The sequence below is a fragment of the Nicotiana tomentosiformis genome, chromosome 7, assembly GCF_000390325.3.
Source record: "Nicotiana tomentosiformis chromosome 7, ASM39032v3, whole genome shotgun sequence".
Classification (NCBI taxonomy): domain Eukaryota; kingdom Viridiplantae; phylum Streptophyta; class Magnoliopsida; order Solanales; family Solanaceae; genus Nicotiana; species Nicotiana tomentosiformis.
The window spans coordinates 26,586,602-26,604,492 of record NC_090818.1 but is presented as its reverse complement, the minus strand read 5'-3'; the positions used below and the strand labels follow the sequence as shown (position 1 = coordinate 26,604,492).

Below are 17,891 nucleotides of genomic sequence, written 5' to 3'. Positions count from 1 at the left end.
CTTTTAATGAACATCCAAGGGGGAGTGTTATAAATATATTATAGTATGGATGTTTATTTAGTACTCCGTTGTAAATAAGCTTCCTGGAGAAGTTTATCTATATGAGACTCCGTCGTAAATATGTTTATCTATTTAGTACTCTATTGGAAATTAGTCTCCTGAAGAAACTTATCCTTTCGGTACCCCGTTATGGATAAACATCATCCGGTAGAAGATTATCTATATCTGGTACAATGAGCTTATTCTTTCAGTACCCCGTTATGGATAAACATCACCCCGGTAGAAGATAATCTATATATGGTACAATGAGCTTATCCTTTCAGTACCCCGGTATGGATAAACATCACACCCGATAGAAGATTATCTATATATGGTACAATGAGCTTATCCTTTCGGTACCCCATTATGGATAAACTGTACCCACGGTAGAGATTATTTATATCTGGTACAATGAGCTTATCTTTTTGGTATTTCGTTATGGATAAACATTTCCCCGGTAGAAGATTATCTATATCTGGTACAATAGGAGCTTACACAACAGCTTGCAGAAGCATCTTACACAACAACTTGCTTTCTTCTATAAATAGAGAAGATTTCAGTTCATTATGTACATAAGTTTGAAGTTGAATAATATATCAATTTCTCTCTATACTTGTCTTTACTTTACGACCTTTATTTTATAACAATTTTAGATTTTTACACCATCCTCCTGCAGTTCCTCTCTGAGTCGCAAATAGTATAAGAACTGTATCAGTATAAAATTCTATATCATTAATCGAACAATTGATTAGCATATTGTATATAGTTTATGCACTGAAAAGTATATTAGCAATATCTAGACAGAAAATTTTGTTCTAAAATTAAGCAAATTGTTTTACTAAATGAAGATATAAAAAATATGATAATGTTGTGTGTAATTCATAGTAATAAAATTGACTTTGACTTTAATTTTCTTTAAAACTAAGATTTTGCTTGCACGCAAATGATTGAAGTCCACTTGGATCTTGTTGTCACACAAACTGACAGATATCATTGCTTTTATGTAGACCTTTTTAATGTTTTAAAGAATCCAAAATTAATGAAATTAAAGTATGTAAATTCTCTTCTTCTTTTTTTTCTTTTTTTATAAAGGCAGGCCGCTATTTGGGTTAAATTTTTTTATTTTTTAACAGAAATTTTTGCATTTCTTTTTAATTGAATGTTAACTTAGAAATGGGAGTTGCAAATTTAATTGTACACTATAAATATTTTTTATTAAACCGAATGTTTATCCAACAATATGTTTAACTGTTTAATTTTTTACCTCAGCTTTCTAGGACTGAAATAACTTTCTTCCTGCATTGAGTGATGAATAGGACAAGAGCACCAACATCACAAAGTTGTGTCTATATATTGTAGAAGATTATCTCAGCCACAGCGTCTGGCACTGCTTGTCAAAACGAAATTTTTGAGATTCATTACAAAGAAAAAGAGCAGACTCACTTTCAATAAGTGTAACGGAATTAAGTGGGAAAACAAGTAAAAAGTAAAAGACTAAAAGATTAAGGATTCAATTTCTGAGTAACTTTGTGTTTTATATTAGTGAAATCATTGAGTTATCAAAAGAACATACAGACTAAAGAAGTGATTGACTCAATGTATGAAAGTGATCCTGAACCTCTTAGACCCGAGCTTGATTATATTCACCTACTAGGTGTAAATTAGACAACAAAAATGGGTAGGGGCATGGCCAACCGGCAAAAAGCACTTAGAAAGAGAAGAAACCCTGAAAATAGAAACAAATTCATATCCACTGTAATACAGACAGTATGAAAGTGCAATATGGTGATCGTGGTAGCAAACCATCAGAATACACCAATTTATGGTATTTGCACAATATAACGTGTAAAGAAAAACATACAGTACACTAAATTCCATTTAAACCTTCTCTCTTTCTCAGAGAGTAGGTAGTGGAAAGCAAAAGAAAATTACAAGGCAAGAAATGAAAGAAACAATTCGATCGAGCTTTGATCCTTGAGAGTCTTCTTTTAACACCAGCAAGACATTATTTGGTTACTGGAGTTACTGCAGACTAAAGGAGCAACCTGGTCATAATCCAACTTCCATGACTTCAATAACCACTGCATTCCTGAAAGTAAGTAACATCCATCCGCTGCTGATCTTGCAAGCATATTTTTGCCTCTGAAAAGACCTTCCCACCCTCATCGGCAAAGTGGAGCCCAAAGCTCCATCAAGATCTGTATACCAAAATCAAAATATGGATCAGAAAAACAGCCCTCTCACTATTATATTATCTTCCATCTGTTTCCTAACAGTCCAGGGGAAGTGGTGAAACTGACACAGTTATCATTGACTCCCATCATTATACAACACACTTAATGTTTGACAACCTCTAACTTACACATGCAAAATCAACTGCAGATGACAACTTAAGTGGCAAGATTGCAGTCCCTAAGGATTTGGTTCAACTCTCCCTATGGGAGGAGCAACAAAATGTATTTGTTCTTCCCTCAATATCATATGACAAATGATCATATTACAAAATGCTGAAAGGTTGCAGGTGATATTACTAGCAATTGCAGGATGCAAATGGCAGAATAAAATACTATACTTCTAGTGGTGATGTTTATGAACTAACTGCATCAAATTGGAGTTTTCTAAGAGAGACGCTTCTAGAAATTGCATAATGCAAACAGAAGAATAGAACACCATATTCTTTCGTGCTGACACACATGAGCTAACTGAAATACATTGCATACCCCCCCCCCCCAATCACACACAGAAAAATGCAGGATGATGAGCAACCTCAATGGTTTGTATTACACTGTACAAAACGTTCTTCAGAGAACATTTCAGCTTGTTCAGCGGCTAGCATTCCTCCTATTGCAGAAAAAAAAAATCTTCTTTTACATTTACAGACTAGAGTTTGGTATCAGGCACCACATAAACCAACAACAATCAAATTGAACCTGCACGCTTTTATGAAAATTGTGATGAAAAAGTAAACGGTCTTGTTAACAATTATATGGTTGTGCTTCTCTCCAACCAAACATAATAAAAAAGAATATATTTTGCATGCTGCTCAAAAATAGTAAAAAAGAATATGTTTTGCATGCTGCTCAAAAAACAGGCGATGATAAAATGACAGCCACTCGTCAAGTACTCTTCACCTTCTGGGAGAATGGTCAAACTACATGAGTAATAAATGATATGGCTGGAAGCCTGGAATTATAGATCAACTCAATGCTCAAGAATGGATCGGGCATAAGAGAGAAGTTGTACATGAGCAGAATATAACTCGAAAAAATCTTATTACAAGCATCTCAAGAACATGACAAAGGCCTGAATTCGCATGCAACAAGACATGCATGGTCTTACGAGCATGGAACTGGTACTTGCCAACCAATAAGGCAATAACAAAGATAACTCCAAACATAGGCACAAAACAAACCAAGCTTAGATACTCTTTTCACCAAACAATCTCAAATGATTAGGAAAGCAGCACCATCCATCACACAAAAGTTCATTTCAACTGGGCAGCTCTAGCTAGTCACAACGCTCATAATAAACAAAATCACACACTTATGAAACAAATTTTGAACGTAAATCCAAGGGAACTCCAAAAAGAAACTAGCACCAAAAACATGGAAATTTCAAGCATAGTCCACAAAAAGAAAGCAAAGTTCATTCATTTTGAGAAGATTTTTACTTTATTATTTTTATTTTTTTGGATAAGGAAGCAAAGTTCAGTCATTAGTACCACATTTCTAGAGAAATTCCTACGAGCATATAAACGGAAAAGCTAAACGACCAGGCCCTTAAGTAATTATGAATATGAAGTTTAAGTTGCAATATGAGATCATTTAAAAGGTAATTTCAAGTACCTATATTTAATAAACATTGATTGATAAATTAAATTACACTATCAGTATAAAAATTAAAAATGGATTACATCATCCGTGCATATAACTTAAATCCACATGAATACGAGAGATGTAGAAAATGAGGCATCTTACCATGATGACATCATCCACTAGAGCTGGGCCGAGCCCCGCTAGAACCAGGCCGGTTCATGAAGTCCACCGCATCAGCCTCACCAAATCCTCTCCTCATTCGTTCATACCCACCTCCCGATTTGGGCCTACCGTTCTCTCCGAACCGATTAGGTGACGACCCAAGATGTGCCCCCTGACGATGCGGCCCAGGCCCAACGTCCTGTTTAGCTCTCAACCCCTGACCATCCGGGACCGGTTTCTCCTCCCGGCCTACAAATCCCGGTCTAAGATGTGGCGGCACGAACCTGTTCGACTTCGGCAAAGGCGATTGCAAAGGTGACGGCGGGTTCACAGGAGACGAAGAAAGTGTTGTAGTGGGCCCGGAACCAGTACGACCCTGTGGACGAAGCGAAATGGAGTCCGATTCAGCTCGGGTTTGATCCGGTGGGCTTTGTAACTTGGGCTGTTGCTGGATCGGAAGAGGCTGAGGCTGAGGCTGGGGTTGCGGAATGGAGATGGGCTTGGGAGTGGGCCGGCTCAGGACAAGCATGTGGCCATGGATACGAGAGTTAGAGATAATAGTCTTATTGGGACCATTAAAAGAAGATGATGAAGAAGAGTGCGGTCTACCGGAGGTGGCGGAGCTGCTGCTAGTGGTTTTCTTTTCGTAGATGTCGTTGAAGTTAAGGGAGGTATATTTATTGGTTCTTGCCATCCACCGACCGCCGCGTTCCGCCGTAGTAGGAGGAAATTAGGGTGGAGAAATGTCACGTCCGGTGATCGGAAAATGAAATGCAGTTGAAAAGAGATGCTGGGAAAGTGGGGAATATTGTGTGAAATTGATATTTACGATCGAGTCTTTTGGATCTGTGAGTGGAGGAAGGCGGAATAAAGTGTGGGGACGTGCACGTTAAATTTGTGGAGTCGGTGAGGACGTTGCTTGTTATGGACAATTTCTGACGTGGCAATAACTTTGACGTTGATTGGTCTGGATTTAAGTGTCTAGATCTTATGCCACTTGGCACTTTTCTTTTCTTTTTGGGTGTTTGTGGCAATCTTGTTCTTCTCTTCTTCTTCTTGTTTTTTTTTAGAAACTGTTTTTGGTTAGGAACACTTGGAGTCATTTATCTAGTTTTAGTTGACTTTATTGTTCCTTTCCTTACAATTCAATTCAAAACAACCTTGATCCTAAAGTTTGGCAACAGTAAGAAGCGTATGTATTTAGTTCACTAGGCATTGGTGAAGATTCCTTTTGGTATTATATTGATATGTTTAGGATGACTAATATTCTTTTTTTTTATATATAAAAATAAACAATTTGCCAAAGACAACATAACTTCTTGCACTAGAGCTAATGGATAAGGTTTCCATTACTTGAAGTTTAACTAGTCTGAAATTTTTTGATTTATTGGGGTCTTTTTCTTAAATGTTGACTTATGAACAGCAACCTTAAACCTGAATATTGAGTGTATTTTGGCAAAACATAGTGACTCATCAGTATAAAATTCGATAAATTAGGGTCCATTTCGAATTGATAATTTTTCATAAATAAACAATTCAAGTCAAACAATAGTTAAGGATTCAAGAGTGTTTGTAATGGAAAATGAGAAAAGCTCACATCAAATGTGGATATGGAGTTAATATTATTAATTAATGAAAGATGACAGAGGTGTCTTCATAGCTATGTATACACTCACTTAAATGTCTTTCACATAGCTTAATAGCTAAATTATTTTTATACGGGTATAGTTATATGAAATGTCCAAAATTGGTACTCCCTTAGTCTCAGTTTTGTTTTTATTTTTGTATCCAAAGTTAATATATCGAAGTTTGAAAGCTAATTGCACCATACTTTCATTTTAAATTAAAATTTAAATATTCAAATATTACATCAAAGTAGTCCACTACTCATTTAGCCATTGACAAGTGAGAGGAAAACAAATGAAACTTAGCGATGAAGTAGTGCATAATAGATGCTTGATTCCATTATTTGCAACAATGACATAAAACAGTTAATGGAGCAACCTCGATCTCCAGTTCAATCTTGGGCCATAGCCCTTTGACAAGTGAGAGACCAACAAAGTTGGGCTTAATATCCCCAATGGTTTAGGTTTCGGGTGAAATTCAAAAATAGTCAAATTTACTATTCGTAATTGAAAAATAGTCACAGTTTTAAAAGTAATTGAAATTTAATCACTTTTTATTGTAAAGATAAAATCTGAACAAAACACTCTTAAAAATTCGAAAATATTCCTTTGACGTTGATTGGTTGATTACAGGGTCTAGATCTTATGCCACTTTGCACTTCTTTTCTTTTGGGTGTTTGTGGCAATCTTGTTCTTCTCTTCTCCCCCTTTTTTTTTTGGTTTCTTTTGTTTTTTAGAAACTGTTTTTGGTTAGGAACACTTGGAGTCCTTTGATCGTTTTAGTTGACTTTTTTGTTCTTTTTCCTTGCAATTCAATTCATAACAAACTTGATCCTATAGTTTGGCAACAGTAAGAGGCGTATGTATTTAGTTCACTAGGCGTTGGTCAAGATTCCTTTTGGTATTATATTGATATGTTTAGGGTGACTAATATCTATAATCTATACCTATATTTATATATAAATATAAAGTTGGGAATATATGACATCTTTCTATGTCCAACAATTGTATTTATTTCTTTTTTCCTTTTTTTTTTCTTTTGTCAATTTTGCTTCTTAATTTTCTTCCCCGTTGCCCAAAGATCTCTAATTATATTAGTTCCTTTTGAATTACTTAATTTGCCAAGAAACTGATAAAATTATTATTGTATTTTAGTACGTATTTAAAGTCCTTAATTTGCCAAAAAACGGATGAAAGTATAGAAGAATATTAAGGGTCAGGATAACATTTCCTCTATATAAAGAGACATATTCTTCGTTAATCATAGCAGAAGATTGATAATATGTTCTCCAACTCCCCCTCAACAATGGTCAAAGAAGTTATTTTGATCGAATGATAGGGGCCAATTGTTGTAGGGAAGGAGGAGTCTGTGCGTTTGGCTCTAAATTTTGATCCCAAAAAAAAAAAACATAGATATTTTACTTGCTCAATTTATTTCTATGATTTATAAGGATAAATTATTTAGCAACTTTCAAGTTGGAGTATCTTCTGTTTAAAGTGACTCCTACTTGGATTTGGTCTTTTATTTTTTTCCATAGCTTTTGAGCTACTTGCTTAGGAAAAAGGTAGGCCATACTTGGAAATTAGTGTATTCAATTTACCTTTACTAGGAGTTTAGCGCAGTTTAAATACCAACTAAAATTTTAAAGATCTATTCCTATTTCAATTATCTGCAAGTAGTTTTGTATTTTAAGTTTGCCACAGTATTCTAATATGAAATCTCTTAAACTTGCTCATTTATCTTTATAAGTATTCTTTTTCGGATTGATTTTCGTTTTACAGTTCAACATCTCTATAACATATTTATTTGTTCAGAATATTTTTAGCTATTATAGCGAAGTGATATTTTATATTTATATATATATATATATATATATATATATATATATATATATATATATATTATAACATAGCATGAAAATTAAGTTTATAAATAACTTGACTTTTATAGTGAATTATTGTTATATAGCGATGTTATAGAGATGTCTGACATTACTTCCTTTAATACTCAAAATAAGTTTTTAGCCGGGGATTGTACTTGTGAGGTTGATTATGTATTTTTTATTTGGACCTGTAAAACTACATTTTTTGTTTCTCGTGTATTCTTTAAGTTGGTTTACATTTTATGCAGAATGCAATGGATTGAAATGTAATCTTGTATGCCCATGTTAGCTTTTGAAAGAAAAATTAAAGGTGACTTTTTGTTTACACAAAGTATATTTTAATTATTTTTAATATTCAGATGTCACAAAGAAATTAAACCATAAATTCAACAAGTATTCAACCGCGCGAAGCGCGAACATATTTACTAGTTTCTTTTTATAAAGATAAACAATTTGCCAAAGACAACATAACTTCTTGCACCAGAGCTAATGGATAAGGTTTCAATTACTTGAAGTTTAACCAGTTTGAATTAACTTGATTAATTGGGGCTTTGTTTTTTAAATGTTGACCTATGAACAGTAACCTTAAATCTGAGTATTGAGTGTATTTTGGCAAAATATTGTGACTCATCAGTATAAAATTCGATGAATTAGGGTCCACTTCGAATCAATAATTTCGTAAATAAACAATCTAAGTCAAACAATCAACATAAATAATAGTTAATGATTCAAGAGTGTGGTAATGAAATTATGGAAAATGAAAAAAGCTCAGATTAAATGTAGATATGGAGTTAATTTTACTAATGGCGAAATATATAAAGCGCCCCTTTAAGTTGTCCCCAACGATCATCTGAACACCTAAACTGAGGCCTTTTTCAGTTAAACGTTTTACGTGACTAAAAAGTGAACTCAATAAACACCCGACCTCACCAGCCCCCGTCACGTGTTTACACCTCCGGATTCGCGCGTGTGTAAGTAATCCCAATGGTAATGTAGCGGATTTTTTGTGAAATTCCAAAAAAAAAAAAAAAAACTTAATGAAGTCCCTAATTTAAATTCCCAAAACCAACCCTAAAAATTTATTTCACTTATCTCACCTCTCCGGCCGCGTATATCTTCTTCTTCCCTAGCAAAGCAGCAAAATTTCTTTTCTTCTCTCTCTCTCTCTCTCTCTCTCTCTCTCTCTCTCTCTCTCTACTTCTTCTATTTCAATGGAACATGTTGTTAATTACAAATGTGGCCAAATTGCTCCTTTAAAACTTTCGTGGTCACCATTTAATCTGGGTAGAAGATTCTATGGCTGTAAATTTGGGAAAGCTGTCGATGGTAGATGGGATTTTTTCCGTTGGTATGATGTTGAATTGTCCGAACACTATACCAAAGTCATGTATGGATTATTAAAGAGGGTAAAAAATCATGAAGAAGAAACGTCGAAGTTGATGAAGAAACACAGGATTTTGGTGTGGTTGCTTGTAATTGTAATTCTGACTTGGTTTTTGAGGGAATCTTCTATTATTTAGGTGTATGGTATATGTATATGGGCATGTAACCCCATTTATTTTACTGCAATATTGTTTTTGATTTATGGCCAATATTGCCTATTCAATGTAGTTGAAATTTATAATGTGTATGATGAAATTTTCAATGATCAAATGTGTTTTAGTTTCTGCAAAAAAATTAGACTGCTAAAGCAAAGGTGGAATAATCCGATCTCATAATAGCAAAAAACTATACTGCCAATATCATAATACCAAGGGTTGAATAATCTTAAAAACTGAACTAACAAAAGCAGGTCCATATACATCTCATACGAAAGTAAGGTTCATACATATGACCAAATGACCAACATAAGTAGGTTCAAAATACTTCAAAAAATATGGTTCATACACATGACCAACAAAATACAAGAAACTTCTTCCTAAATTTGACTTTGACAAGAGTCAATTGGTGTAGATGAAGTGGAGGTTCCGACTTTCATCTTTTTGTTGGAAACTGCAGCATCCCTTTGCTTTTGAAGTTGATTCCATGTCACAGTTCTATTCCCTTTCCACTTGAGACTATTTGGTCTAAATCTAAGATCTACATTAGTTTGTGCAGCATTCATCAAGTTTGCACCGGTTGAAATAAATCTTTCACTTGGCCTACCAGGCTAGAAAATACACTTAGTCAGTAATGAATCATGCATAAGCATAAGGATAGAAAATACAGTTAACTAATATTGAATAATACTTCTTACACTCACATTAAGGATACTAGTTCCTGTTTGTGTGTCTGTGTACAAACCAAAACCAGAATTTCTGGTTCTTTTCTTTTCAACAGAAGCAGCAAGTAATCTGGCAGTAGCAGAAATAGATGCACCAGATGTAACAGAAGCAACAACTGATCTTCCACCTCTTCCCCTACCATCTCCTCCACTTCTTTCCCTACCACCACTTCCTATAGTTCATCTACCTCTTACTGATGGTGGTGTTCCTTCTTATCTTTGATATTTCAGCACACATGGAAGATGGGGACCTTGGAGTTTGGGTTGTGGTAGTTGATGTACCTGTAGCTTGGGTTGTATTACTTTGACTACTAGCTTGTGTGCTTGATTGTGTTGTTCTATTTGACCTTCTTGATTATGTGTTTGTTTGTCCCTAGTATATGATTGCTATGTCATTAATCAAGTACTATTAAAACAATAAAAACAAATTGAATTGGAAGTCATCAAACTTACCCTTAAACTGCATACTGACTTATTGTGACCAACTTGATGGCAAATTGAACATGACATCTTAGCACCGTTCTTTGACAGTTTTCCCCACTTATTTGGTTCATTCTTGTCCTTTTTTTTTGCATTTTTTTTGCCTACCAGGCATTGGTTCAACTTTAGGAGGCTCAATTGATGTATTGGTAGACTCAATCCACATTTGCATTCTTGGAATTAGCTGAATATAGTATTGGTAAGCAGCCAGGAAAGTGTCTTTCCTATACTAGTGTTCAACATAGTCTTCTATTTCCTTCCCAATCTTATAAAAGGCACATATTTTATGTTGACATGATATACCTCTTAACTGCCATAATCTGCAGCTGCATTCTCTTTTTTGTATATCAACAATGTATCTATACATGCCTTCATTCACTTCAAATCTAGTGTCATCATTCCACTGTACTTTCAACTTCCTTCCTATTTCTTTGTTTTCCTCTAAAACTAGTCTTGCCATAGGTGATATATCAGAGGCCCATATTTCAACAAACTTGATCATATCAACTTTCCTACTCATAATTTTGTGGCTAATTTCTTCAAGCATAGTGATGACAGATTTATGCCTAGAAACTCAATATCCATGAATTAAATGTTTCACACATGATTTCTACAATATTACATCTAACCTTCTCATTGAAATATGCCCTACACCAGTATTCTTTATCATAGGACAGTAAACTTTCACAAATATCATTTTCTAATTCATCCAATTTCTTCATTTCTTCTTTTAACTTTACCTGAAAAGGAGCCTTAGCACATCTCCAAAACTTCTTCTTTCTCTCTTCTCTCCTCTCCCCTTTAAGATTTCTGCCAGTTTGCCCAAATGTGTCTTGCACACATTCTACTTTCAGCAAGAGGTAGCAAATTAGCAACAACAGATGACAGACCCTAATAATAACAGCAACAACATGCAATATTAGTGAGATACAACATCGAGTGATCTGGAAATAATAATGATACAAACAAATAACATAATAAATGGATTGCAGTACCTTTTGCATGTCAGACATGATTATTAAATCCTCACCATTCCTCAACTCTAAGCCTGTTTTGAGATAGTTGATGAACCAACTCCATGAATTTGTAGTCTCTTGATCTACCAAATCCCAAGCAATGTGATACATCTCATTATTTCTATTTTTCCCAATAGCCACTAATAATTCACCTTTGCAAGTTTCCTTTAGGAAACAACCTATGATTCTTCTACAACCAACCATCCATCCCTTCTTCATAGCCTCAAAGCATACATAAAAATATTTAAACAGATGTCTCCCAGGAACTGTTTCTGTATCAGTTCTCATCCAACATGAACTTCCAAGATTGGTAGACTTAATCATGTCAGTATAGTCCAGCAACCTTGAAAATTCAAGGTTTCAGTCACCCATAAAATGACTAATTACCTTCATATTGGCTTTACATACAAATGATCTTCCTACATACAAACCCCATTTAACCCTTATAACCTCGTGCAACTCATGCACTGTGATGTTCAGAGTTGAAATGATTCTATCTTGGAGCTTTCTTGCAATGTACTTGGTTGTGCAAAGTTTGTTCTTATTCTTTGTTGGGCATTTATGGACAGGTATATAAGTCTTCACAGTAAAGTTCCATGAATCCTTATCCTTACTAGCAAATATTTGTCACTTATACTTTTCATGCTTACACTTAACTCTTACTCTATCTTTCTCATTAGGTCTAAGATTTAAAGACACGTTATATTGAATAGCATAGTCAGCAATAGCTTTCCTAAAATCTTCTGCATTATCAAAGATCATGCCCAACTCAAACAGAGGAATTTTAGCATCAAAGTCATACCTGATATTTTGACTTCTTCTTCTAGGAGGAAGATCAACACTAGGTCCAACAAGTAGGTCTAACTCTTCATCACTGTCTACACTCCCAACATCTGAGATGTCCAAATACTCTTCATCCCCACCTAGTTTTCCAACATATTTATTCTTCTTATTTATCCCTATATCTTCAAACCCTTTATCAATTCTAGCCACATCAAGAATTACCTCTTCTGTAAAAATATGTTTTTTCCTCTGCTTCCTCTTACTTTGTGATCCAACATCATTCACATTCTTCTTCAGCCTGTTTCTCTTTACTTCCCTGGCAGTATTCCTCACAGATCTTAACTCATCATCTATCTCGCTGTCATCTTCTTCTGGAATATCTTTAAGGTCATCTTCACTAAAATTTTCATCTTCAGACAGATTTGTATCTGTTTCATTTGTGTTGTCATGCTCTGCAGCTGCACTCTCTTCAATATTTATATCCTCATTTGAAAATATAGCCCTAGTTTGTTCTGCATTTACAGCACTACCCTCCGCAGTATTTACTTCTATATCCTCAACCACACTTATACCAATACCCTCATCAACATTTACTCCAATACCCTCATCAACCATTACATTAATACCCTCATCAGTATTTACTTGAATATTCTCATCACCATTTACACCCATGCCCTCATCAACATTTAGATCAATGCCATCATCAACATGTACACTAACCCTTGGACCACCCCTAATTTCTATATTAGTTGTAGCTTGGTCACTATCACCAACATGTGAGGAAGGTAAATATCCCACAGGTACATCCTCCTCCACAACCTCTAAATTATTTATTACATGACTCACATAGACATCAAAGAAATCCCCATCCTTCAGGTCTTTAATCAAATTTAGTAGTTGATAGTCATTTTCAATTGGAAAGAACTTATGAGTTTTAGGACATTGAACAAAGAACCCACAAACTGAGTTGTAGCGCATTTCAGGGGTTTCTTTTGTATACGACAGAAGCTCGGGCAAAGAGAAATGGTCTTTGTCCACCACATGCCCTGTTTTTTCACCCTCCCCCACATACTTTCCATCAATAAAGTGACCTTCATGACGAAAAACAACACCAATATATTCGTCCATGTGACTCGGTACTGAAAATAACAAAAGAAAATCAGTCAATATTCCATGACCTTTTCAATTTTCTAGAAGAAAAAAAACCCTCATCTAATAACACCATAACAGACATATAGCAATAAAATATAAAAATATATAATCCAAACATATCTTTATGCAATAATCAAAGCCACTTGACATCTGACTCCCCTTTTCACAAAAACTCCACTGTGAAAACCCTAGGACGACCTTCCTTCAGGTGATAAATCTTGAACCAATAATCAATTCGAACAAAACGCAACTAATCCTACTTAGTAAGTGAAAGAGATGTTGAATTTTGCAATAAAAATGCCGATTGAACCAAGTTTAATCGAAGACATAAAGATGGGTGGAATTCGGAGAGAGAGAGAGAGAGAGAGAGAGAGAGAGAGAGAGAGTTAGACGGAAGAAACGATGAAATTAACCATTATATTTTATGTTTTTAATTAGATGCCTTTTGATTCTTTATTTCTTATTGTTTATCCACGTGTCAGCTTCTTATTCGTTCTTATAATAGACACCGGAGGTGTAACCCACGCGACGGGGGCTGGTGAGGTCGGGTGTTTATTGAGTTTACTTTTTAGTCACGTGAAACGTTTAAATGAAAAAGGCCTCAGTTGAGGTGTTCAAATGATCATTGGGAACAACTTAAAAGGGCGATTTATGTATTTCGCCATTACTAATCAATGAAAGATGACTGAGGTGCTTTCAGAGCTATTGGACTCCCTATGGCAAATATAAGTATAGATGCTTCGTCAAATATCTTTCACATAACTTAATAGCTAAATTATTGTTATACGAGTATAGTTATATGAAATGTCTAAACTTGGAACTCCCTATGTCTCAGTTTTGTTTTCATGTTTTTATAGCCCGGTGACCGGTGTACAAAATATCCCGTATTTATGTAGGGCCCAGGAAATGGTCACGCTCCTAGGAAGTGTGATATAAATAATTTACCCTAATTCAAACATTATTGGCTACTTACATGATTCGAACCCATGACCTATAGATCACGCATAAACAAGTTTATCGTTGCTCCAGGACTTTCCTTCTATGCTTGATTCCATCAATTGCAACAATGACATAAAACACTTAATGGAGCAACCTGATCTCCAGTTCAATCTTGGGCCGTAGGTATCGAAATTATAGTAGTGCACTACCCTATTTAGCCCTTGAAAAGTGGGAGACCAACAAAATTGGGCTTATCAGTTCCCAATGGTACATGGTTTAATGTATGGGCCAAAGCAATTGTCCTACCACCTTCTTTAACTACAAAAAGTGCAAGACTTTAACACTAATTGAGGACTTGTTTGATGATTGGATTTATTAGTGTAATGACTATTGCAAGAGCTGGACTACAAACCTCAGCTTTAGAATAGGAAGGAACTGAGCGACAACTTGTTATCTTTATTTCTATTAATGAGATATATCTATTCATATGAGAGAAATGAAGAGAAGAGAGAAGTTCAAAAGGTTAACTTTTGTTATGTTGGTAAGCACTAACCCAAAATAGTATTTTCCCTGTTCTTTTAAAGCTTGATAGCTTTCCGGATTTTTTTTATATAAAATATTGTTAGGAATTCAAAGGCTTCCGGCTGGTAACCTTATTTCTTCGTTGAGGGTGTGATCTCTGTTCTGTCAATCTACTTTCATTGTTTTGATTGGTTAAGAATAGTGGAATTTTGACTATAAACTATAACAGTTAAAATCACTCTACTGATATCCGAAGTTAATATATCAAAGTTTGGTGCGGCCCTTCTTCGAATACCGTCCCGCGTGAACGTGAGATAGCTTATGCACTGTATTTTTCAAATCCCAAATGGCTGGCCCTAAGACTTGCCATAGTGGCATCTTGTCTGTAAAAGTATTTCTAAGTGGGAAACCATACTGGAAATTACAAAAGTGTTACTGGCTCCTTTCTGTACTAATAAATGATGAGAAGTGATAAAGACATTCCACATAGAATATGGACCTACCTAAAGGATGACAAACTAAGTTGCTCTGTTTCTTAGTTGACATCCAGTACGTTTTAGCACCTATGTCGCATGTCATGTTATGCCACTCTGTCAAAATATCTTTATTATCTCATCTTCATATTATAAAATTCACATTTCAGCTCTGTAGTTGGTAATGCAACTTGGGTTAATTGAATCTGTTCTTTTCAGCTCTAGCCTGGCCTCTTTTTAAATTTTTTTTTGCTCCTAGAGTCAGCCATATCTTTTATTGCATTACCACACTAATTCCAATTGCTCGTAGTCTTAATCAGTTGACAGAGATTCGATTTGTACACTTTAACTACTAGATTAACAATTAAAGTAGGAGGGAATGAGATATTGTCTCTTATAAGATCTTTGACAATTTTACATTAGTTAATTTTTAAAATTAAGTTAGGTCCAAAGTCTATTTTTTCTTTACGTAACATCAGAGCTAGATCATGTCGTTATATTTTCTTAACGTTGGACCCAAATATTATGTTATTCACACTTTATTTGTCCAGGTTAAGGAGTGTTAAAGTTTCTATATTGATTAAAAGAATGAGTTGGTTTCTCCTTGTATCATCGGCAGTCTGCCCAACGTCTATTTTCTTAACGTTAGCATTATGGAAAAGGCAAAGTATGTTTTGGGGTTTTATTAGTGATAGCATATTTTATTCTTATAGTCTTTTTATTGGTTGTTATATTTTCGTTTTCAAGTCCATAGCCAGCTCATTCCACCAAGGCTTACCCCACAAAGCTTATCCCATAAATTCCCACTTCCATTCATCTAATCAACACTTCCATTTCCCATATTCTCTATCTCACACTTCTCCTCCAAACAATGGCACAAAGATCTCTTCCTCTCATTTTTCTATCTTTAATCCCACTTTTCTTTATTCTTTTTCCACAAATTCAAGCTCAATCTCCAACAGCTCCAGCTCCAGCACCCACGGGACCAATAGACATTTTTGCAATTCTCAAAAAACCAGGACAATACAACACATTCATTAAATTCCTTAACGAAACACAAGTAGGAATGCAAATCAACAACCAAGTCAACAATTCAAACCAAGGTATGACTGTTTTTGCACCATCAGACAATGCATTTACCAATCTCCCAGGTGGTACTCTCAACAAACTCAATGACCAACAAAAAGTACAACTTATTCAGTACCATGTACTACCTAAATTTTACAGCTTTGATGATTTACAAACAGTTAGCAATCCTGTTAGAACACAAGCAACAGGACAAAAAGGTGAGCCTTTTGGACTTAACTTTACTGGACAGAATAATCAAGTGAATGTCTCATCTGGAGCTGTGGAAACAAATATTTATAATGCTATAAGAAAAGACCCTCCTTTGGCTGTTTACCAATTGGATAAGGTTTTGATTCCTTTGGAATTTACTGATGCTAAGACTCCATCTTCTGATAATGCACCTGCTCCTAGTAATGATTCTGCTAAAAGTGGTTCTACTGCTGACAAAACCAAAGCTAAAGTACCATCTCCTGCTCCAAATGGTGCTAAGAGGATTAATGTTGGAGCTTTTGGTTTGGTTTCTGGAGTTTTCTTGTTTTGCATGGGAGCACTTTCTTGAGGGCAAACTATATCTTTTATATTTTATTTGCTTATAAAATTCATTCTTGCCATTTGTATCTTCCTCTTTTTCTTTATCTTCTTCAAGTTTGATTGTTGTTTGTCAATTTTATTTCATTCTTTTGTGCTGTAATTTCTTCTTCATATAAGTATTACAGTTGTACACACTCTTGAAAATACAGCTGTGTTTGGTTTTATTATTTTATTTATTTGTTATCCATTTCTTTTTTACTTTTAGGTGGTGGAGGGTGGGAATATAATGCTTTGAAATATCTTGATTTTTCTCTATCAAATATTGACAAACATGTTTTGATTTAAAAGAAAATCACACGCAGCCTTAACTTGGAGAACTAAAAAATGTCATTATTTGGTTTAGTTGGTACATGAGAGGGCCATGAACTTGGAAGTCATTGTTTGCGGATCCCGAATTTCAACAAAATGGGTGCACTATTACAAAGATGTGAATTTAGAATCTATATTTGACCAGTTCAACCTTAGGTTCTTACCATGAATCTATTATCATTTAAAATTATAGGTTAAAATTTAAAATAATTTCCTGCAATTTTAGTAATTTTTAATAGGGAAAAAGCTCAAAATTGCCCTCGTGGTCTTTGAAATGACATATATGTACCCTCTGTTTGAAAATGAGGTCACGTGTAACCTTGCCGTTAAATAAGTGGTCCACTGATATCCTTCTCGACTAACGGCTCCGTTTTGGGCCATTTGTTTTTTTCTCAAAAAATCCACATCACGGCACGTGTCCTCCAAAATAATACTTCTTGAAAAATGTTACCCACCTTCCGTTGATTATACCCCCCTCCCCCATTTATGTCCATTATGCCCCGTTGAATTATATTACATGCAATTTCACTTGCAAATATTTAGGTCTCATTAATTATCAAGATAAAGTAACCAGTGCCAGAGCCCGAATTTTTCATCAAGAGTGTCAAAATATAAATAATTAGATATATTAAAAAATCAAAGGGAGTCAACGTATAGTAAATATATATAAAATAAAAAAAATTATCTAGCAATATAGTGTAATTTTTCGACGAAGGGCTATCGCTTGACACCCCTTGGTTCAATGTGGCTTCGCCATTGAAAGTGACTCTG

General features: G+C 34.9%; 2 protein-coding genes across 2 annotated transcripts; one reads left to right on the top strand and one right to left on the bottom strand.

Moving 5' to 3' along the window:
* Positions 1-1,747: 1,747 nt before the first annotated feature.
* On the bottom strand, positions 1,748-4,874 carry LOC104086125 (uncharacterized). Its single transcript, XM_070181408.1, has 2 exons — positions 4,017-4,874; positions 1,748-2,237 (listed from the first exon to the last, which is right to left on the bottom strand). The coding sequence occupies exon 1, from the start codon at positions 4,708-4,710 to the stop codon at positions 4,027-4,029; it is 684 nt and encodes a 227-aa protein (XP_070037509.1). The 5' UTR covers positions 4,711-4,874; the 3' UTR covers positions 1,748-2,237; positions 4,017-4,026.
* Positions 4,875-15,962: 11,088 nt separating this feature from the next.
* Positions 15,963-16,983, top strand: LOC104086124 (fasciclin-like arabinogalactan protein 9). The gene has a single exon (XM_009590310.4). It carries the CDS (start codon positions 16,024-16,026, stop codon positions 16,777-16,779), a length of 756 nt encoding a protein of 251 aa, XP_009588605.1. The 5' UTR covers positions 15,963-16,023; the 3' UTR covers positions 16,780-16,983.
* The last annotated feature ends 908 nt before the right edge of the window (positions 16,984-17,891 follow it).